This window comes from Octopus sinensis, linkage group LG2, assembly GCF_006345805.1.
Source record: "Octopus sinensis linkage group LG2, ASM634580v1, whole genome shotgun sequence".
Classification (NCBI taxonomy): domain Eukaryota; kingdom Metazoa; phylum Mollusca; class Cephalopoda; order Octopoda; family Octopodidae; genus Octopus; species Octopus sinensis.
Genome location: NC_042998.1, coordinates 197,574,175 through 197,598,136, shown reverse-complemented (window position 1 = coordinate 197,598,136; position 23,962 = coordinate 197,574,175). Strand labels below are relative to the sequence as shown.

At 41.5% G+C, this 23,962-nt stretch overlaps 1 protein-coding gene across 1 annotated transcript in view; it reads left to right on the top strand.

Annotated features, from left to right (window-relative positions):
* Positions 1–23,962, top strand: part of LOC115227287 (adenylate kinase isoenzyme 5-like) — a 70,371-nt gene that overhangs the window by 5,949 nt on the left and 40,460 nt on the right. Inside the window, exons 3-6 of the mRNA XM_036500775.1 lie at positions 4,071–4,169; positions 5,250–5,386; positions 17,577–17,681; positions 19,651–19,851. Of these exons, the coding sequence (XP_036356668.1) occupies positions 4,071–4,169; positions 5,250–5,386; positions 17,577–17,681; positions 19,651–19,851 (542 nt within the window). The remainder of the gene's footprint in view (positions 1–4,070; positions 4,170–5,249; positions 5,387–17,576; positions 17,682–19,650; positions 19,852–23,962) is intronic.

Below are 23,962 nucleotides of genomic sequence, written 5' to 3'. Positions count from 1 at the left end.
TATAAACTAGCCGTTGAATAACCACAGAATAAATACCCCAAAGTATTTATTCTTTGGTGACTTACTAACCAAATGACCATAACAGATTCCTGCTTCCCAGGGGTGAAGAATTACATTTGTCTTCAGTCTTGACAGACCTCTTATCTCCAGGCAAAAATCCTATCTTTTTTAATGACATGTCAATTTTAAAGAATGCTTCATTCTTGGGATTATTTCTTCTCATGACACACCCTGTAGAGGTAGAATTAATCTTAATCCTCATCGTCCAGTTGAATGGTTTGACAAGAATAGTAGAGTCAGGGGGCCACGCCAGATTCTATGTCTGCATTGACATGGTTTTTACAGCAGGATGCCCTTCATATCACTAACTGCTTCACAGTGTGTACTGGGCCTTTTCTCGTGTTTCTAGCACCAGTGAGGTCACCAAAACAAGACTCCTCAACTGAGATGGGTAAAAAATAGAGGGACAAGAAACTAGGATAGAGAGACAAGAGCAAGTATCTTGCTGGAGAGAGAGAGAGAGAGAAAGAGTAAGATTTGAGGTCAAATGTACAAGGTGAATATGAGAGACAGAATAGGATAGAGGAGCAGAAACGATGGATATGTAGGTAAACGCACTGAGTAGAAATAGTGTGGCAGATGGTCAGAGATCGGGAATGAGTTGGATATCTCAGTTTAGCAGAGGAGTGAAGGAAGGAAATAGGGTAATGTAGACGATTGTTGGCAGAACAGGTGTTAAAAGATGCGTTGTTGGGGAAGATTTGACAGAACCTCAGTTCTGCTGAAATGGACAGGTCTTCTCAAGCATCACATTTTGCCATTCATCTTAGTTCTTCATCATCTTCAGGATGGTCTTCACCACTTCATCCCAAATCTTCCTGGGTCTTCTTCTTCTACAGGCACCTTTCATATTCAGCAATCGACTACACAGATGTCTTCACCCATACACATCACATGACCATACCAGGGCAATCATCTCTTGCACACCACATTCGATACCTCTTATGCCTAGTTTTTCTCTCTGCAATATTACTTTGTTGTACATGCACATCACATCCATTGGAACATCCTAGTTTCATTTCTTTCCAGTCTTTGCCTGTCCTCTGCATTCAAAACAGAAGTTTCACAGCTATGTAATCATTGCTCTTCATACACAGGCAGCAAACTATCTGCCTTCTTTCACTCTGAGAAAGAGGCCTTTTGTTACCAACAGAGGAAAAACTTAGCTGAATTTTCTCCAACCATTCGAGCGTGATTGTTACTAACGTCGCCTTACTGGCACCTGTGCAGGTGGCACGTGTAAAAAGATTCGAGCGAGGTCATTGCCAGTACCACCTGACTGGCCCCCATGCCGGTGGCACGCAAAAAGCATCCACTACACTCTGGGAGTGGTTGGCGTTAGGAATGGCATCCAGCTGTAGAAACTCTGCCAGATCAAGATTGGAGCCTGGTGCAGCCATCTGGTTCGCCAGCCCTCAGTCAAAATCGTCCAACCCCTGCTAGCATGGAAAGCGGATATTAAACATTGATGATGATGATGATGAGTTCTTATTCTAACAACTATATTTTCTGCTCATCCTCCCCCAATACTAATTAGGTTACCTACATAAAAGAAACTATTTTCTACTTCTAGGATTCCTCCTAGACATTTCAGAACATTTATTTCTCATGTGCTCACATTATTTATTGCTCCTGCACACCTGTCACAGACAAACTACTTCCTGTGATTCCACTGCAAGTTTTATGTGTCCATAGTCTAATAATTGAATAATCTATGTTGTATTTTATTTGACATATTTGTATTTATCTTGGTTGGTTGGTTGGCTGGCTGGCTGGCTGGTAGGTAGTAGGCAGGTAGGTAGATAGGTAGGTAGGTAGGTAGGTAGGTAGGTAGGCAGGCAGGCAGGTAGGTAGGTAGGTAGGTAGGTAGGTAGGTAGGAGGGTAGGTAGGCATGTAGGTAGGTAGACAGGTAGGTAGGTAGGTAGGTAGGTAGGTAGGTAGGTATGTAGGTAGGTAGGTAGGTAGGTAGGTAGGTAGGTAGGTAGGTAGGTAGGTAGGTAGGTAGCTAGGTAGGTAGCTAGGTAGGTAGCTAGGTAGGTAAGTAGGTAGGTATACACACATTTTTATTTTTTTATAAGGCAGAAAGTTACAGAAGTGATACCAGGACCTAGAGTTTCATACATGGCACTTATCAAACTGACTTAAAATTTAAGGGTTTGTTTTTTCATATAGAGTGAATTGCATTTCTTTCTAGAATATTCAATAAAAAGTTGATATTGGAATCATGCGAAAATAGAAAATTTTCCATTATTATACCCATTAAACAGCAAGACCCCTGTTTCTGCCTCTCTGTCACACCACACCATAACCTTCATCATTTAGCACAAGATCACCTCCTTCAGTGTCCTCAACCTTCTTAAATATTCCTTGTCTTGCAAAATTACTTGGTGACCCTGCCAGTGCAAGGGCCACTTAAAAAGCATCTGGTTCACGCTATAAAGGGGTTGGCATTAAGAATGGCATCCAGCTGTAAAAACCAGGCCAAAACTTACCTCGTCTGTGCTGATGCCCTTTAAAAAGCACTCAGCCTACATTGTGGAGTAGGAAGGGTACCCAGCCATAAAAATCCATGCCAAAACAGACACAGAAGTATGGTGCAGGCTACTGGATGGCCAGCTCCTGCCAAACCATCCAAACCATACCAGCATGGAAGGAGGATGTTAAATGATGACGATGATGATGATGATGATGATGATGTGTCATGAACATACAATTGCAGACATATAATTACACAAGGAAAAGGCTGACAAAGAAATAAACAATTATCCATGAGATTATCATCAAGATGTGCTGCATTCATAGTCCACCACATGTCTTATAGTGGGAATAGGTGTTCATAAGATAATCGTTTATGCTTTTGTCATCTCTTTCCTTATTACCCTTCTGTAGTCAAATAATGCTTCGTTCAGAGGCATACATATATCGAGTATACTGAGTTCTATTCATGTAGAAGTCAATGCCTAAGTGAAATATAATCGCATATAGACATCGACACGATATGTGCTGCATCCAAGAAGTAAGATGGAGAGGAGGTTCCGCTAGGTTCCTCACAGGCAAAGAACACAGGTACAAGATTTTCTGTGCAGGGAACACTGATGGGGTCGGGGGCGTGGGTATATATCTTGCGGAAGATGACCGATATTGACAACTTGCTGGAGGATACTGGTATGGAAGGAGTACAGGAGCTGAGGACCATTGTGGAAGATCAAGATGAAAGGGGAAAACCCGTGGAAACAATCTTAGGGCATCCTATGAGATGACCTAGATGAGATGATATACATAGAATGCTTGAACATATTATTGAACAATCAGTCTGTTTGGTACTGCATATATTTTTAGTATGTGTGTGTGTGTGTGTGTTTATGACTATATGTATACTTTTGTATATATGAAATAGGAGGCGCAATGGCCCAGTCGTTAGGGCAGCGGACTCGCGGTCGTAGGATCACAGTTTCGATTCCCAGACCGGGCGTTGTGAGTGTTTCTTGAGCGAAAACACCTAAAGCTCCACGAGGCTCCGGCAGGGGATGGTGGTGATCCCTGCTGTACTCTTTCACCACAACTTTCTCTCACTCTTACTTCCTGTTTCTGTTGTACCTGTATTTCAAAGGGCCAGCCTTGTCACTCTCTGTGTCACGCTGAATCTCCTCGAGAACTACGTTAAGGGTACACGTGTCTGTGGAGTGCTCAGCCACTTACACGTTAATTTCACGAGCAGGCTGTTCCGTTGATTCGGATCAACCGGAACCCTCATCGTTGTAACCGACGGAGTGCTTCCATCCATATGAAATAAAGGCACCAAGCCCAACCAGTTAGATGTATAGTTGGATTTCTTCTACCTTTCACTCACTTTTTGAATGTGGTTCCCCAATATAGCCATAGTCCGGTGACTGAAACTAGACAAAGAGTAAAATAAGTGAATGGATATTCATATGTCTATGTGAGTGTGTGTGTGTGTAATTAACAGTTGTCTTGACCCACATTTTTGTTTCTTTACTCCCTCTGTAAGGTCTGATGCCAGAAGGGAATATTCCAGATGGAGTTCCTTCTCTTGAATCCCCTGAAGAAAATATTCCTCTCACTAAGAAGCCAGTTGTACTTATATTAGGTAAGTAAAACGATTTACTACACACTGCAGGAAGTTGATTTGTTTGTCATTGTTGTTGTTGTTGTTGCTGCTGCTGCTGTTGTTGTTGTTGTTGTTGTTGTTGTTGTTGTTGTTGTTGTTGTTGTTGTTTAACCCCAAGTCAACCCTAATCAAGTATATCTGTGATCAAAAGCCTCACAGCTGAGAGCATCTTGCTTTCTTAATAGAGTACAGAAGAACTGCATAAACTAACATGGTCTTCCCTAATTGACATAGGTGAGAGTGACCACAGAGAAGATCCTCCTTCATTTGCTCATTGATACAGACTAGTTTTAAATACCTTTGATAACACTGATAAAACTGAGTCTCAAATGTTATGCCTTCTGGTGAGGATCAAGAATTATTCCTCCTCTGAACAGTTACTAACCTTATTGAATTCACAAGAGCTCCAAACACTAGAAAACCACCAACATCTGAGATATTGCTACTGCTATACCCACACCTTACACCCATTAGAGTGAGCCAATGAAACATCCTTGCCGTTTGCCAGCCTCATCTGGTCACTGTGCCAGTGGCACGTAAAAAGCACCCATTACACTCACGGAGTGGTTGGCATTAGGAAGGGCATCCAGCTGTAGAAACATTGCCAGATCAGACGGGAGCCTGGTGCAGCCTTCTGGCTTCCCAGGCCCCAGTTGAACCATCTAACCCATGCTAGCATGGAAAGCGGACGTTAAACGGTTATGATGATGATGATGATGATGATGATGATATGCAAAATCAGAAAAGGATAATACAGTTCTATACACATCTATACACATCAGTAAAATGATATTCTGTATTTGTCAACAGTTCCAGCTTTCATGAGGTAGTAAGCTGTGTATCAGGCCCTTATAAAAGCACCTTACTATTTTCCATAAAACTTAACAGTCGGATGCAGAGGGAAGGCGGTGGAGAGAAGGAGGAGGGGGAGGAGGTAATGATGACGACAATGACAATGATAACAATGATGATGGTTTGAAATTTGATCTTTGATGTTTATTTTTGTCAATTTCCTACCCCTGTTTTCTAAGTTTGATGTGTTTTTAACCATTTTCAAAGGTCCACCGGAATCGGAGAAGATAAAGTTTGCACAAGAACTCAGAAATGGCTACCCGACCTGGGTTATTGTATCAAGATTTACATACACTATCCTGAAGTTTGTCACCATGGAAACACTCAAAGAAACTCCTATGGATGTAAGTATTGAAAGAATGCAGGAATACAAAAGAACTGTTGCTAAAGTCCCTTGTAATTTGCGCACTTATTCTGCAAAAACAAAAATAAACTTTTAGAGGGTGCATAAATTACATGAGTAGATTGTTTCCAGAATATTTTTAGAAATTTTTTTTTGTTGAAAAACAACATACAGGCGCAGGAGTGGCTGTGTGGTAAGTAGCTTGATTACCAACCACATGGTTCCGGGTTCAGTCCCACTGCGTGGCACCTTGGGCAAGTATCTTCTACTATAGCCTCGGGCCAACCAAAGCCTTGTGAGTGGATTTGGTAGACGGAAACTGAAAGAAGCCCGTCGTATATATGTATATATATATATATATATATATATCTATATATATATGTGTGTGTGTATATGTTTGTGTGTCTGTGTTTGTCCCCCCTAGCATCGCTTGACAACTGATGCTGGTGTGTTTACGTCCCCGTAACTTACCGATTCGGCAAAAGAGACCGATAGAATAAGTACTAGGCTTACAAAGAATAAGTCCTGGGGTCGATTTGCTCGACTAAAGGCGGTGCTCCAGTATGGCCGCAGTCACGTGACTGAAACAAGTAAAAGAGTAAAGAGTATACAAATGTAAACATTCATACGGGAAGTTGACTCATTTAATGTCAGAATAAGTTTTTACAGAAAAAATATAATGAAGTCAAGTTATATTTATGCTGGACAGTATAATGCTTACTTTTTCTCTATAAATTTACTAAAACCATTAAATGGTGAGGAGAATAACCACCAGTTAAACTTTTATAAATCTAGATCTACCAGAGACTTACTCTACGATGCCACTCAATTGTAGACTCTCACCCACTTGAAATGTGATGAAAACGGAGTTGCTATTTTTATCATTAACAAAGCTCTCAGCAGCTTTTTGGCACTTGCATATTGAAGCAAAACTGCCTACATATGGGTTAAGTTAAGTTAATTTTTTGGCTCAAAAAGCAAAAAGCAAGGCCATGTAGGGGGACATGGAGTTATGTACAGGGAGGGTGTTCATGCAAAGAGTTCAGGCCATTTCTGGTCAAGAGAGACTTTGAACTGAGCGGTCGTTGGCATCTTCACTATCTCGTTCGGCAGCTTATTCCACAGATCCGCAACCCGGACGGAGAAAGCCCCTCTCCTTCGATTGAGATGAAATCGACGCAGATAGAGTTTTTCGGAATGACCCCTGCAGCCGATGCTCTGGAGCAGGAGTGAAGAACAGCTCTTTTGAGAGGTTACACTTTCCGCTTATGATGTTGTGAGCAAGAATGACATCTCCACGGCGGCTGTGTTTTTTCTAGAGAATAAAGGCCAAGCGTCTTCAGCCTTTCTTCATAAGACAAATTCTTGAGACCAAGAACCATGCGGGTAGCCAGCTGCTGGACTCTTTTGAGATGATGTATGTCTTTGAGAAGATAATGAGAAGAGGCTTGAATCCCGTACTCCAATATGGGTCTCACCAGCATGACATAGAGTGGTAGGAATATGGCTGTTGTGAGCATTCCGAATGACCGTCGAATCAAAAACAGAACTCCGGTTCTGTCATCTCTTGTCTCTTAAATTGTTGGATTGGTGACTTCTTATTAGATTGTACCATAGCCATGAGTGCAGATGGAGCTTTCCCTGACCCATGTTCCATCAACACTATTGGACTTCTAGCTACAGCTTCATCTAACATTCTTCCTTCTAGGCATCAACAACCTATTTGGTATCATCTCTAACAACTTCCACTCTAACACAGATGAAACCACTTCTCACTCCTTCTTAACATCCTGTGCTTGAGTGTTATCCATGTACAATCTAGATAACTCACTCCAAACTTGCATTTCATTACAAATGCAAGGCCTCACCATCACTAAATTTTTTTCTGATAACTAACATCCTTGACATACAAAAGATTACATCACAAAGACTGTCTTTCTTCCAAGATTAAAAAAAAATGTTTTAACTAATAGCCGGAAGCGCAGGAGTGGCTTTGTGGTAAGAAGCTTGCTTACCAACCACATGGTTCCGGGTTCAGTCCCACTGCGTGGCACCTTGGGCAAGTGTCTTCTACTATCGCCTCAGGCCGACCAAAGCCTTGTGAGTGGATTTGGTAGACGGAAAGTGAAAAGAACCTGTTGTATATATATGTGTGTGTATTTGTGTCTGTGTTTGTCCCCCAACATCGCTTGATAACCGATGCTGGTGTGTTTACATCCCCGTAACTTAGCGGTTCGGCAAAAGAGACCGATAGAATAAGTACTAGGCTTACAAAGAATAAGTTCTGGGGTCGATTTGCTCAACTAAAGGCAGTGCTCCAGCATGGCCACAGTCAAATGACTGAAACAAGTAAAAGAGTAAAAGGGAGCCCTCTACAAATGTCAAGTGAAACCTACAAGACAAAATTGGTCCCAGTTACAGTCGAACTCAAAATGCAAAGGAATACGACTTAATACCACAAGTATTTGGTCCAGCACTCTGTTGTTTCTGTTACATCCCCATTGACAACAACAGGGAACCAACTGTGTGGTCAATTAGCCTGCTAATTCATATCTTACCATTGTTACTACACTGAGCCTGTTAAGAAAATAGCCTGTCTATCTAGCAATAAATCAACACTACACAACAGGAATAATTCACCAAAATTAATTAAGGCGGCGAGCTGGCAGAAACGTTAGCATGCTGGGCGAAATGCGTAGCTGTATTTTGTCTGCCGTTACGTTCTGAGTTCAAATTCCATCGAGGTCGACTTTGCCTTTCATCCTTTCGGGGTCGATTAAATAAGTACCAGTTACGCACTGGGGTCGATGTAATCGACTTAATCCCTTTGTCTGTCCTTGTTTGTCCCCTCTGTGTTTAGCCCCTTATGGGCAATAAAGAAATAAATATTAATGAAACCTACTTGGCTGTAAATTGATATTACATCACCTGTAACATCAACTCTGTGTAACTAAGGAATGACATTTTGTTAACTTGCAGTGTTAAGTTCAAATCCTATGTGTAAGGTAAAGCTGAGAGAGGAATGGGTCTCATTAAATAACTCACCCCTAAATACATGTTACATGAAGGCAAAAGAGAGCTCTGGTGACACAATGAGATTAAGGATCTCTTAACTATTAAATTTATGAACGTGTATCATCAGTAAACAAACTGATATCCACTAATTTCATTGTCCATTTAATACTATTCTTGGTCTTTCAAGCAGAATTCCAGAATCCACTTTGTTGCAATTATCTGGGCCAGGTCTATGGTATGAGGATAATTCCTTGCTTTTTTATCACCAGAGGCCCTGAAAAGAATCATGAGTACTAGCTTTCCTCACTTGATTAAGTAATCCTAAACACATAATCCATTTGATATTTTCAACCATTCTATTGAGATTTTCATTTATATCACACTAGCAGTATCGCCCGGCGTTGCTCGGGTTTGTAAGGGAAATAACTATATAAGCATTTTTAGAGAGTTATAGCCAAAAAATAGCAAAAAAAATGCATTAAAAATGGAAAAAAATTATGGTAAATTTTTTTTAAATCGTTGACTCATCGTAGACATTTTTAGAGAGTTACTTCCCTTATATAATAGCGAAAAAATGCATTAAAAATGGAAAAAAATGATGGTAAATTTTTTTTAAATCGTAGACTCATAGTAGATGCGCGCTAATACCCAGAAGGGCTCGATATGAATCACGACTATAAGATACCCGGTTTTGGTTACACTGCACCGCAAAATGTGGGAGTAGTTAGGAATCTAAATCGTAGGAGACAGACACACAACTTTTTTATATATAAAGATTTCTATATTTTAAACAGTGTGAAATAACACAGCACTTAGACTTTATATCACATTTCTGGATTTTAAACAATGTGGACTAACATTGTATCTGGTTTTCAGTCTTTCTCACCACGGCTTCCCTCCATATATCTGACCTTTCTTGAAAATACGTAAATATGACAATCCAACAAAGAAAACTCTTGTCACTCAACAAGCTAGATGTAGCTGCTAAATCTCCATTTAATCAAACCATCTATCCAGAAAAGGAAGGAACACGTTAGATAAAGTAATGGTAGATACACATTTTCCAAGAAAAAGATGGGATGGTCTTAGCTGAGGGTCTTTGATCATCAGTTTGCACATTCAGGTCAACCTGGAGCTAATCAACTATTTTGGGGTCTATAAAATATAAAAGATGGGATGGTCTTAGCTGGGGGTCTTTGATCATCAGTTTGCACATTCAGGTCAACCTGGAGCTAATCAACTATTTTGGGGTCTATAAAATATAAAAGATGGGATGGTCTTAGCTGAGGGTCTTTGATCATCAGTTTGCTCATTCAGGTCAACCTGGAGCTAATCAACTATTTTGGGGTCTATAAAATATAAAAGATGGGATGGTCTTAGCTGAGGGTCTTTGATCATCAGTTTGCACATTCAGGTCAACCTGGAGCTAATCAACTATTTTGGGGTCTATAAAATATAAAAGATGGGATGGTCTTAGCTGAGGGTCTTTGATCATCAGTTTGCACATTCAGGTCAACCTGGAGCTAATCAACTATTTTGGGGTCTATAAAATATAAAAGATGGGATGGTCTTAGCTGGGGGTCTTTGATCATCAGTTTGCTCATTCAGGTCAACCTGGAGCTAATCAACTATTTTGGGGTCTATAAAATATAAAAGATGGGATGGTCTTAGCTGGGGGTCTTTGATCATCAGTTTGCACATTCAGGTCAACCTGGAGCTAATCAACTATTTTGGGGTCTATAAAATATAAAAGATGGGATGGTCTTAGCTGGGGGTCTTTGATCATCAGTTTGCACATTCAGGTCAACCTGGAGCTAATCAACTATTTTGGGGTCTATAAAATATAAAAGATGGGATGGTCTTAGCTGGGGGTCTTTGATCATCAGTTTGCACATTCAGGTCAACCTGGAGCTAATCAACTATTTTGGGGTCTATAAAATATAAAAGATGGGATGGTCTTAGCTGAGGGTCTTTGATCATCAGTTTGCACATTCAGGTCAACCTGGAGCTAATCAACTATTTTGGGGTCTATAAAATATAAAAGATGGGATGGTCTTAGCTGGGGGTCTTTGATCATCAGTTTGCACATTCAGGTCAACCTGGAGCTAATCAACTATTTTGGGGTCTATAAAATATAAAAGATGGGATGGTCTTAGCTGAGGGTCTTTGATCATCAATTTGCTCATTCAGGTCAACCTGGAGCTAATCAACTATTTTGGGGTCTATAAAATATAAAAGATGGGATGGTCTTAGCTGGGGGTCTTTGATCATCAGTTTGCACATTCAGGTCAACCTGGAGCTAATCAACTATTTTGGGGTCTATAAAATATAAAAGATGGGATGGTCTTAGCTGGGGGTCTTTGATCATCAGTTTGCACATTCAGGTCAACCTGGAGCTAATCAACTATTTTGGGGTCTATAAAATATAAAAGATGAGATGGTCTTAGCTGGGGGTCTTTGATCATCAGTTTGCACATTCAGGTCAACCTGGAGCTAATCAACTATTTTGGGGTCTATAAAATATAAAAGATGGGATGGTCTTAGCTGAGGGTCTTTGATCATCAGTTTGCTCATTCAGGTCAACCTGGAGCTAATCAACTATTTTGGGGTCTATAAAATAAAAGATGGGATGGTCTTAGCTGGGGGTCTTTGATCATCAGTTTGCACATTCAGGTCAACCTGGAGCTAATCAACTATTTTGGGGTCTATAAAATATAAAAGATGGGATGGTCTTAGCTGGGGGTCTTTGATCATCAGTTTGCACATTCAGGTCAACCTGGAGCTAATCAACTATTTTGGGGTCTATAAAATATAAAAGATGGGATGGTCTTAGCTGGGGGTCTTTGATCATCAGTTTGCACATTCAGGTCAACCTGGAGCTAATCAACTATTTTGGGGTCTATAAATATAAAAGATGGGATGGTCTTAGCTGGGGGTCTTTGATCATCAGTTTGCACATTCAGGTCAACCTGGAGCTAATCAACTATTTTGGGGTCTATAAAATATAAAAGATGGGATGGTCTTAGCTGGGGGTCTTTGATCATCAGTTTGCACATTCAGGTCAACCTGGAGCTAATCAACTATTTTGGGGTCTATAAATATAAAAGATGGGATGGTCTTAGCTGGGGGTCTTTGATCATCAGTTTGCACATCAGGTCAACCTGGAGCTAATCAACTATTTTGGGGTCTATAAAATATAAAAGATGGGATGGTCTTAGCTGAGGTCTTTGATCATCAGTTTGCTCATTCAGGTCAACCTGGAGCTAATCAACTATTTTGGGGTCTATAAAATATAAAAATGGGATGGTCTTAGCTGAGGGTCTTTGATCATCAGTTTGCTCATTCAGGTCAACCTGGAGCTAATCAACTATTTTGGGGTCTATAAAATATAAAAGATGGATGGTCTTAGCTGGGGGTCTTTGATCATCAGTTTGCACATTCAGGTCAACCTGGAGCTAATCAACTTTTGGGGTCTATAAAATATAAAAGATGGGATGGTCTTAGCTGGGGGTCTTTGATCATCAGTTTGCACATTCAGGTCAACCTGGAGCTAATCAACTATTTTGGGGTCTATAAAATATAAAAGATGGGATGGTCTTAGCTGAGGGTCTTTGATCATCAGTTTGCACATTCAGGTCAACCTGGAGCTAATCAACTATTTTGGGGTCTATAAAATATAAAAGATGGGATGGTCTTAGCTGGGGGTCTTTGATCATCAGTTTGCACATTCAGGTCAACCTGGAGCTAATCAAATTTTGGGGTCTATAAAATATAAAAGATGGGATGGTCTTAGCTGAGGGTCTTTGATCATCAGTTTGCACATTCAGGTCAACCTGGAGCTAATCAACTATTTTGGGGTCTATAAAATATAAAAGATGGGATGGTCTCAGCTGGGGGTCTTTGATCATCAGTTTGCACATTCTGGTCAACCTGGAGCTAATCAACTATTTTGGGGTCTATAAAATATAAAGATGGGATGGTCTTAGCTGAGGGTCTTTGATCATCAGTTTGCACATTCAGGTCAACCTGGAGCTAATCAACTATTTTGGGGTCTATAAAATATAAAAGATGGGATGGTCTTAGCTGGGGGTCTTTGATCATCAGTTTGCACATTCAGGTCAACCTGGAGCTAATCAACTATTTTGGGGTCTATAAAATATAAAAGATGGGATGGTCTTAGCTGAGGGTCTTTGATCATCAGTTTGCTCATTCAGGTCAACCTGGAGCTAATCAACTATTTTGGGGTCTATAAAATATAAAAGATGGGATGGTCTTAGCTGAGGGTCTTTGATCATCAGTTTGCTCATTCAGGTCAACCTGGAGCTAATCACTATTTTGGGGTCTATAAAATATAAAGATGGGATGGTCTTAGCTGGGGGTCTTTGATCATCAGTTTGCACATTCAGGTCAACCTGGAGCTAATCAACTATTTTGGGGTCTATAAAATATAAAAGATGGGATGGTCTTAGCTGAGGGTCTTTGATCATCAGTTTGCACATTCAGGTCAACCTGGAGCTAATCAACTATTTTGGGGTCTATAAAATATAAAAGATGGGATGGTCTTAGCTGGGGGTCTTTGATCATCAGTTTGCACATCAGGTCAACCTGGAGCTAATCAACTATTTTGGGGGTCTATAAAATATAAAAGATGGGATGGTCTTAGCTGGGGGTCTTTGATCATCAGTTTGCACATTCAGGTCAACCTGGAGCTAATCAACTATTTTGGGGTCTATAAATATAAAAGATGGGATGGTCTTAGCTGGGGGTCTTTGATCATCAGTTTGCTCATTCAGGTCAACCTGGAGCTAATCAACTATTTTGGGGTCTATAAAATATAAAAGATGGGATGGTCTTAGCTGGGGGTCTTTGATCATCAGTTTGCACATTCAGGTCAACCTGGAGCTAATCAACTATTTTGGGGTCTATAAAATATAAAAGATGGGATGGTCTTAGCTGAGGGTCTTTGATCATCAGTTTGCTCATTCAGGTCAACCTGGAGCTAATCAACTATTTTGGGGTCTATAAAATATAAAGATGGGATGGTCTTAGCTGGGGGTCTTTGATCATCAGTTTGCACATTCAGGTCAACCTGGAGCTAATCAACTATTTTGGGGTCTATAAAATATAAAAGATGGGATGGTCTTAGCTGGGGGTCTTTGATCATCAGTTTGCACATTCAGGTCAACCTGGAGCTAATCAACTTTTGGGGTCTATAAAATATAAAAGATGGGATGGTCTTAGCTGGGGGTCTTTGATCATCAGTTTGCACATTCAGGTCAACCTGGAGCTAATCAACCATTTTGGGGGTCTATAAAATATAAAAGATGGGATGGTCTTAGCTGGGGGTCTTTGATCATCAGTTTGCACATTCAGGTCAACCTGGAGCTAATCAACTATTTTGGGGTCTATAAAATATAAAAGATGGGATGGTCTTAGCTGAGGGTCTTTGATCATCAGTTTGCTCATTCAGGTCAACCTGGAGCTAATCAACTATTTTGGGGTCTATAAAATATAAAAGATGGGATGGTCTTAGCTGGGGGTCTTTGATCATCAGTTTGCTCATTCAGGTCAACCTGGAGCTAATCAACTATTTTGGGGTCTATAAAATATAAAAGATGGGATGGTCTTAGCTGGGGGTCTTTGATCATCAGTTTGCTCATTCAGGTCAACCTGGAGCTAATCAACTATTTTGGGGTCTATAAAATATAAAAGATGGGATGGTCTTAGCTGAGGGTCTTTGATCATCAGTTGCTCATTCAGGTCAACCTGGAGCTAATCAACTATTTTGGGGTCTATAATATAAAAGATGGGATGGTCTTAGCTGAGGGTCTTTGATCATCAGTTTGCTCATTCTGGTCAACCTGGAGCTAATCAACTATTTTGGGGTCTATAAAATATAAAAGATGGGATGGTCTTAGCTGGGGGTCTTTGATCATCAGTTTGCTCATTCAGGTCAACCTGGAGCTAATCAACTATTTTGGGGGTCTATAAAATATAAAAGATGGGATGGTCTTAGCTGGGGGTCTTTGATCATCAGTTTGCTCATTCAGGTCAACCTGGAGCTAATCAACTATTTTGGGGGTCTATAAAATATAAAAGATGGGATGGTCTTAGCTGGGGGTCTTTGATCATCAGTTGCTCATTCAGGTCAACCTGGAGCTAATCAACTATTTTGGGGTCTATAAAATATAAAAGATGGGATGGTCTTAGCTGAGGGTCTTTGATCATCAGTTTGCTCATTCAGGTCAACCTGGAGCTAATCAACTATTTTGGGGTCTATAAAATAAAAGATGGGATGGTCTTAGCTGGGGGTCTTTGATCATCAGTTTGCTCATTCAGGTCAACCTGGAGCTAATCAACTATTTTGTGGGTCTATAAATATAAAAGATGGGATGGTCTTAGCTGGGGGTCTTTGATCATCAGTTTGCTCATTCAGGTCAACCTGGAGCTAATCAACTATTTTGGGGGTCTATAAAATATAAAAGATGGGATGGTCTTAGCTGGGGGTCTTTGATCATCAGTTTGCTCATTCAGGTCAACCTGGAGCTAATCAACTATTTTGGGGTCTATAAAATATAAAAGATGGGATGGTCTTAGCTGAGGGTCTTTGATCATCAGTTTGCTCATTCAGGTCAACCTGGAGCTAATCAACTATTTTGGGGTCTATAAAATATAAAGATGGGATGGTCTTAGCTGGGGGTCTTTGATCATCAGTTTGCACATTCAGGTCAACCTGGAGCTAATCAACTATTTTGGGGTCTATAAAATATAAAAGATGGGATGGTCTTAGCTGGGGGTCTTTGATCATCAGTTTGCACATTCAGGTCAACCTGGAGCTAATCAACTATTTTGGGGTCTATAAAATATAAAAGATGGGATGGTCTTAGCTGGGGGTCTTTGATCATCAGTTTGCACATTCAGGTCAACCTGGAGCTAATCAACTATTTTGGGGTCTATAAAATATAAAAGATGGGATGGTCTTAGCTGGGGGTCTTTGATCATCAGTTTGCACATTCAGGTCAACCTGGAGCTAATCAACTATTTTGGGGTCTATAAAATAAAAGATGGGATGGTCTTAGCTGAGGGTCTTGATCATCAGTTTGCACATTCAGGTCAACCTGGAGCTAATCAACTATTTTGGGGTCTATAAAATATAAAAGATGGGATGGTCTTAGCTGGGGGTCTTTGATCATCAGTTTGCACATTCAGGTCAACCTGGAGCTAATCAACTATTTTGGGGTCTATAAAATATAAAAGATGGGATGGTCTTAGCTGAGGGTCTTTGATCATCAGTTTGCACATTCAGGTCAACCTGGAGCTAATCAACTATTTTGGGGTCTATAAAATATAAAAGATGGATGGTCTTAGCTGGGGGTCTTTGATCATCAGTTTGCACATTGAGGTCAACCTGGAGCTAATCAACTATTTTGGGGTCTATAAAATATAAAAGATGGGATGGTCTTAGCTGGGGGTCTTTGATCATCAGTTTGCACATTCAGGTCAACCTGGAGCTAATCAACTATTTTGGGGTCTATAAAATATAAAAGATGGGATGGTCTTAGCTGAGGGTCTTTGATCATCAGTTTGCACATTCAGGTCAACCTGGAGCTAATCAACTATTTTGGGGTCTATAAAATATAAAAGATGGGATGGTCTTAGCTGGGGGTCTTTGATCATCAGTTTGCACATTCAGGTCAACCTGGAGCTAATCAACTATTTTGGGGTCTATAAAATATAAAAGATGGGATGGTCTTAGCTGGGGGTCTTTGATCATCAGTTTGCACATTCAGGTCAACCTGGAGCTAATCAACTATTTTGGGGTCTATAAAATATAAAAGATGGATGGTCTTAGCTGGGGGTCTTTGATCATCAGTTTGCACATTCAGGTCAACCTGGAGCTAATCAACTATTTTGGGGTCTATAAAATATAAAAGATGGGATGGTCTTAGCTGAGGGTCTTTGATCATCAGTTTGCACATTCAGGTCAACCTGGAGCTAATCAACTATTTTGGGGTCTATAAAATATAAAAGATGGGATGGTCTTAGCTGGGGGTCTTTGATCATCAGTTTGCACATTCAGGTCAACCTGGAGCTAATCAACTATTTTGGGGTCTATAAAAATAAAAGATGGGATGGTCTTAGCTGGGGGTCTTTGATCATCAGTTTGCACATTCAGGTCAACCTGGAGCTAATCAACTATTTTGGGGTCTATAAAATATAAAAGATGGGATGGTCTTAGCTGGGGGTCTTTGATCATCAGTTTGCACATTCAGGTCAACCTGGAGCTAATCAACTATTTTGGGGTCTATAAAATATAAAAGATGGGATGGTCTTGGCTGAGGGTCTTTGATCATCAGTTTGCACATTCAGGTCAACCTGGAGCTAATCAACTATTTTGGGGTCTATAAAATATAAAAGATGGGATGGTCTTAGCTGGGGGTCTTGATCATCAGTTTGCTCATTCAGGTCAACCTGGAGCTAATCAACTATTTTGGGGTCTATAAAATATAAAAGATGGGATGGTCTTAGCTGAGGGTCTTTGATCATCAGTTTGCTCATTCAGGTCAACCTGGAGCTAATCAACTATTTTGGGGTCTATAAAATATAAAAGATGGGATGGTCTTAGCTGAGGGTCTTTGATCATCAGTTTGCACATTCAGGTCAACCTGGAGCTAATCAACTATTTTGGGGTCTATAAAATATAAAAGATGGGATGGTCTTAGCTGGGGGTCTTTGATCATCAGTTTGCACATTCAGGTCAACCTGGAGCTAATCAACTATTTTGGGGTCTATAAAATAAAGTACCAGATTATGAGCTGGGGGTCGATAGTAACATCTAACACCTTCCCCAAAATTATTGGCCTTATGCCTAAGACAACAACTATCATTGTTTAAGGCAGCAAACTGGTAGAAATTGTTGGAACATTGGAGAAAATGCTTTGCAGTATTTATTCCAGGCCTCTACACTCTGAGATCAAATCCTGCCAAGGTCAGCTTTGTCTTTCATTCCTTTGAGGCCAATAAAACAAAGTACCAGTCAAGTACTGGAGTCAATGGTATCAACTAAACCCTCCCCTCAAAGTTACTGGCCTTGTACCTAAATTAGAAAAAAAACCATTCCTTAGTTCCTTACATGTCATTTATTTATTTATTTTTTTTTGCTTCTAATTTTGCAGAGAGGTTTTATTAAAAAAAACCTTGATAAATGTCCAGAAGCTCGATGTTTTATTGTGGTAGATTATCCAACAACCATGGAGCAGGTTGCAGCTTTTGAACATTGCGTGAGTACCTCAGTTTTACACCCCTGACTTCATCACTCCCCTAATTTACGTGAGCACGAATTTGTTTCAATAATAGGCAGACAACTCTCGACTAATTCATTCAGGCTGGTTGTAGAAATTACATACAGTTTTGCTAATCTGGTTGAGACAGTTAATAACCCTCACCTGCTTTATTTTCTTTGTATTCTTATTAGGCGCAGGAGTGGCTGTGTGGTAAGTAGCTTGCTTACCAACCACATGGTTCCGGGTTCAGTCCCACTGCGTGGCATCTTGGGCAAGTGTCTTCTGCTATAGCCTCGGGCCGACCAATGCCTTGTGAGTGGATTTGGTAGATGGAAACTGAAAGAAGCCCATCGTATATATGTATATATATATGTGTGTGTGTATGTGTTTGTGTCTGTGTTTGTCCCCCTAGCATTGCTTGATAACCGATGCTGGTGTGTTTACGTCCCCGCCACTTAGCGGTTCGGCAAAAGAGACCGATAGAATAAGTACTGGCGGTGCTCCAGCATGGCCGCAGTCAAATGACTGAAACAAGTAAAAGAGTAAAAGAGTAAAAGAGTATTGTTATCTAACTGCTGTAAATGGTTGTCTATTCAAAATAAATACAGTTCTATGGTAGAAGGAATTCACATTATTGCTTCCACATATAAGCCTCATCTTTGGAATGTCTATTTACAACACCATCATCATCATCATCATCATCGTTTAACGTCCATTTTCCATGCTAGCATGGGTTGGACGGTTTGACTGGAGACTGGCAAGCCAGGAGGCTGCACCAGGCTCCAATCTGATCTGGCAATGTTTCTACAGCTGGATGCCCTTCCTAATGTCAACCACTCCGAGAGTGTAGTGGGTGCTTTTTACGTGCCACCGGCATGGGAGCCAGTCAGGCGGCACTGGCACTGGCCATGTTTGGATGGTGCTTTTTATGTTTTGCCAGCACAGGAGCCAGTTGGGGGCTGCATCAACCACATTCGGATGGTGCTTTTTACATGCCACCAGCATGGGGAGCCAGTCAGGTGACTCTGACAACAACCCAAGCACGAATGCTGCTTATTGCGTGCCACCAGCAGGGGAGCCAGTCAGGCAGCACTGGCATCGGCCACAACTACAATTTCCATTTGATTGTAATTTGATTTGATTTTGATTTACTCCTCAAGCATGGCATGTCACCCAATGAGTTATATCAACAATGAAACTGCAAAGCATTTGTTGTGGCTCTTTATGTTCCAAGTTCTTGGGTAGTAGACTTAATCCATTACTCAGTTTAACACTACTACCACCTAGTCTTTAGGTGCCTTCAGTAAAATTTAAGGTGTTGCAAGTATTTGGACAAAGTTTCTCATCTGAAGTAATTTCCTAAATTCTCAACAGCCTTAGAGACCCTGAAATAAATAAAGGGTTAGGTTAAGCATTGTCCTTCTTTCCCTTACAAAGCAGTAAAAATGTCTTTTCATCAATCCCAAAGGTCATTCATCATCATCATCATCATCATCATCATCATCATCATCGTTTAACGTCCGCTTTCCATGCTAGCATGGGTTGGATGGTTCGACTGGGGTCTGGGAAGCCCAAAGGTTGCACCAGGCCATTCAGATCTGGCAGAGTTTCTACAGCTGGATGCCCTTCCTAACGCCAACCACTCCATGAGTGTAGTGGGTGCTTTTTATGTGCCACCGGCACAGGTGCTAGATGAGGCTGGCAAACGGCCACGATCGGATGGTGCTTATTACGTGCAACCGGCACGGGTACTAGACGAAGCTGGCAACGGCCCAATGGTCATTAAAAATAATATAATATAAAGCTATTAACAGCAATATAAATACTCCGTGTAACACTACCAATGACTCATCTCAGATATTTGTATATATAAAGTAGACACCTGCCCTAAATTAGTTGGTTTGAAAACTCAACCCCAAGCAGAGACAATTGAATAATTATCTTTCTCACTTTTCTCATCATTTAGATACGACCTGACCAGATTATGGTTGTGGTTTACATACATACTGAAGAATCAACAAGCATTGAGAAATGTCTTACAAAGTTAGAAGCAAAGGTTAATACGAGTGCATACATTCCAGGATTGGTTGCTCTCCATGTCCAAACTTACAAAGAACGAATGAATCCAGTTATTGCACATTACAAGAAAGCCAAGAAATTCATTGAAGTAAGATTTTGCCTTCCAACAGATTTTCAAATATCATCATCATCATCATCATCATCATCATCATCGTTTACCGTCCATTCTCCATGCTAGCATGGGTTGGACGGTTCGACCAGGGATCTGGGAAGCCAGAAGGCTGCACCAGGCTCCGGTCTTATCTGGCAATGTTTCTACAGCTGGATGCCCTTCCTAACGCCAACCACTCCATGCGTGTAGTGGGTGCTTTTTACGTGCCACCTGCACTGTCGGATTGGTGTACTTTACATGCCACCGGCACAGAAGCCAGTCAAGGCGGCACTGGCTTCGGCCACGATTCGGATGGTGCTTTTTACGTGCCACCAACCAAATATGGTTCTGTAAATTATTAATTAGCAATTAATCTTTTTGTAATGAGGATATTACACATTATGAGCACTAATTAGAGAACTAGGTAGCTGAAGAGTCAATGAGGATGCCTTATAAGGTCACTCATTCTGCTAGTTATAGAAGTTTAAAACAATACTCTCTCCAACTTCTGAAAATATCTCTTTGGATAATATAGTGTCAAGTACACTATATCTGAAATATAAAAAAAATAATGGTCATGGCTGGAAAATTTCAAGAAACAAAAACTAAAGATCATCCTCATCATCGTTTAATGTCCGCTTTCCATGCTGGCATGGGTTGGATGGTTTGACTGAGGACTGGCAAGCCAGATGGTTGCACCAGGCTACAATCTGATCTGGCAGAGTTTCTACAGCTGGATGCCCTTCCTAATGCCAACCACTATGAAAGTGTAGTGGGTGCTTGTACGTGCTACTGGCACAGTGGCCAGTCTGGCAGTACTGGCAACAGCCACATTCAAATGGTGTTTTTTATGTGCCACCTGCACAGGAGCCAGTCCAGCGGTACTGGCGACGACCACGTTCAAATTTTGTTTTTCACGTGCCACCAGCACAAGTGCCAGTAAGGCAATGCTAGTAATGATCATGCTCGATTGGTGCTTTTTATGTGCCACCAGCACAGGAGGCAGTCAGTGGCCGTGGCAATCACGCTTGGATGGTGCTTTTAATGTTCCACTCTTTAGTGTCCAACGAAAGAAAGGTATGCATAAGTGGGCTGGTTACACCCTGGTAAAGGCCACAGATTATGGTCTCATTTGGCTTGCCGGGTCTTCTCAAGCACAGCATATTTCCAAAGGTCTCGGTCACTAGTCATTGCCTCAGTGAGGCCCAATGTTCGGAGATCGTGCTTCACCACCTCATCCCAGGTCTTCCTGAGTCTACCTCTTCCACAGATTCCCTCAACTGCTAGAGTGTGACACTTTTTCACACAGATGTTCTCATTCACTTGCACCGCATGTCCATACCAGTGTAGTTGTCTCTCTCACACACCACATCTGATGCTTCTTACGTCCAACTTTTCTCTCAAGGCGCTTATAATCTGTCGTGTATGCACACTGACACTACACATCCAGCAGAGCATACTGGCTTCATTCTTTGCAAGCTTACACATGTTTTCAGCAGTCACGGCCCATGTTTCACTACCATGTGGCATGGCTGTTCATACGCATGCATCATACAGTCTACCTTTTACTGTGAACGAGAGGCCCTTTGTCACCAGCAGAGGTAAAAGCTCCCTGAACTTTGCCCAGGTTATTCTTATTCCAACAGCTACACTTTCAGCGCACCCTCCCCAGCTACTGACTTGGTCACCTAGGTTACGGAAGCTGTCAACTACTTCTAGTTTTTCTCCCTGGAATGTGACAGAAGCTGTTCTCTGCACATTTCCAGTGTTTATTGCTCCTGAGCATCTGCCACAGAACAGTTAAATGAGCAGAGGAAGAGAAACACAACATATTTATAGATGATTTAATCTAATTTGATCAGATAGAATGTAATTGGGGGTTGATACAGGGTTCAAAAATCTAATGGGCGAAGCTGTTGTTCTTTCTTGCTTTAGATTGCTACTTGTGTAGTGTAGTATGTTTTACACTTCCATGAAGAGATCCCTTACTTGAAAAAAAGGTGAGAGTTTGTGACAGGAAATGTATCTAGCTACGAAACAATGCCTCAATAATATAGCCATTAGCATTGACACACAGATGTAAAATGAAAAAATTATATAGAATTCTTGTGTGTGTGTGTGTGTGTGTGTGTGTGTGTGGTGTGTGTGTGTGTGGTGTGTGTGTGTGTAGTGTGTGTAGTGTGTGTGTGTGTGTGTGTGTAGTGTGTGTGTGTGTGTAATGTGTGTGTGTGTAGTGTGTGTGTGTAGTGTGTGTGTGTGTGTGTGTAGTGTGTGTGTGTGTGTAGTGTGTGTGTGTGTGTAGTGTGTGTGTGTGTAGTGTGTAGTGTGTGTGCAGTGTGTGTGTGTGTGTAGTGTGTGTGTGTGAGTGCATATTATCATCATCGTTTAACATCTGCTTTCCATGCTGGCATGGGTTGGACAGTTTGACAGAGGCTGGCCAGGCAGAAGACTGCACCAAGCTTCAGTGTCTGTTTTGGCATAGTTTTTACAACTGGATACCTTTCCAAGCATGAACCACCCTGCAGACTGGACTGAGTGCTTTGTTTTATGTTGCATGAGCATAGGCAAGGTCAGTTTTGGCATGGTTTTTACAGTTGGATGCCCTTCCAAATGCCAACCACTTTACAGTGTGGACCTGATGCTTTTTACATGGCACCAGCACCGGCAGGGTAACCAAGTAACTTGCAAGACAAAGATCCTTTGAGAGGGGAGGGGGGGCATTGGAGGAGGGGATCGTGTGTCAGATGATGAAAGGTTAGAGTGTGACAGAGAAACAGAGGGGCAGAAACAGGTGTCTTTTTGTAGAGAAAGTACATGGCTACCTGGTCAGAGACAGAGTGAGAGAGAGAGAGGGAGAGAGAAAGAGAGGGGAGGGGAGGGGAAGAGAGGGTGGGAGAAAGAGAGAGAGAGAGGAGAGAGAAAGAGAGGGGGAGGGGAGGGGAAGAGAGGGTGGAGAAAGAGAGAGAGAGGGAGAGAGAAAGAGAGGGGAGGGGAGGGGAAGGAGAGGTGGGAGAAAGAGAGAGAGAGGGAGAGAGGGGATATAGAAAGGGAGATGGGGAGGGAGAGAGAGGGGGAGAGAGGGGAGGGGAGAGAGAGGGGGAGAGAGGGGAAGAGAGAGAGAGAGGGAGAGAGAGAGAGAGAGGGGGAGAGAGAGAAAGAGAGAGAGAGAGAAAGAGAGAGAGAGAGAAAGAGAGGGAGAGAGAGAGAAAGAGAGTGGAAGACAGCAAGAGTGCAAGAGAGAGCAGCAGAGAGAAATGGCAGCAAAGTGTGCAAGGATAATTTCCAAAAATCCCGGTCTGTCCAAGATATGAAGTGGGTATTGAAACTGTTCACACGGTACCCAAGCATTGCTGGTTTGTGGAGTTTTGTCAAACTGCTGAGTCTGTTGGAAAGATCATTCCATTGCCTTCTTTTGGCCAGAAGGAGTAGTCGATTTTTATCTGTCTGAAGGCCTTGATGAAAGACACACACCTTCCTTTTTATCCAGGCCTGCAACTTTTTCAACTTTCACTTGAAAAGGAAAATTGGGTTAAAGAGGGAACTGCTGCCTCCCAGCAAATTTGTTGAAAGATGGATGAGTGTAGCAAGTATGACCTGAGTGAACAGGCCTGCTCTGAGCATGTGCATATATATTGGAGGAGAACAGCTAAGAGAGGGTGTTTGCTTTACTACTCGGGGTGACTATTGATTTTGTGGGGCTTTCACGAATAGCTCTCAAACTTGAAGGCAGCGAGCTGGCAGAATCGTTAGCGTGCCGGGCGAAATACTTAGCGGTATTTCGTCTGTCGTTACGTTCTGAGTTCAAATTCTGCCGAGGTTGACTTTGCCTTTCATCCTTTCGGGGTCGATTAAATAAGTACCAGTTAACGCACTGGGGTCGATATAATTGACTTAATCCGTTTGTCTGTCCTTGTTTGTCCCCTCTATGTTTAGCCCCTTGTGGGTAGTAAAAAAATAGGTATTTTGTCTGTCGTTGCATTCTGAGTTCAAATTCCGTTGAGGTCAACTTTGCCTTTCATCCTTTCGGGGTCGATAAATTAAGTACCAGTTATGCACTGAGGTTGATATAATCGACTTAATCCGTTTGTCTGTCCTCTCTGTGTTTAGC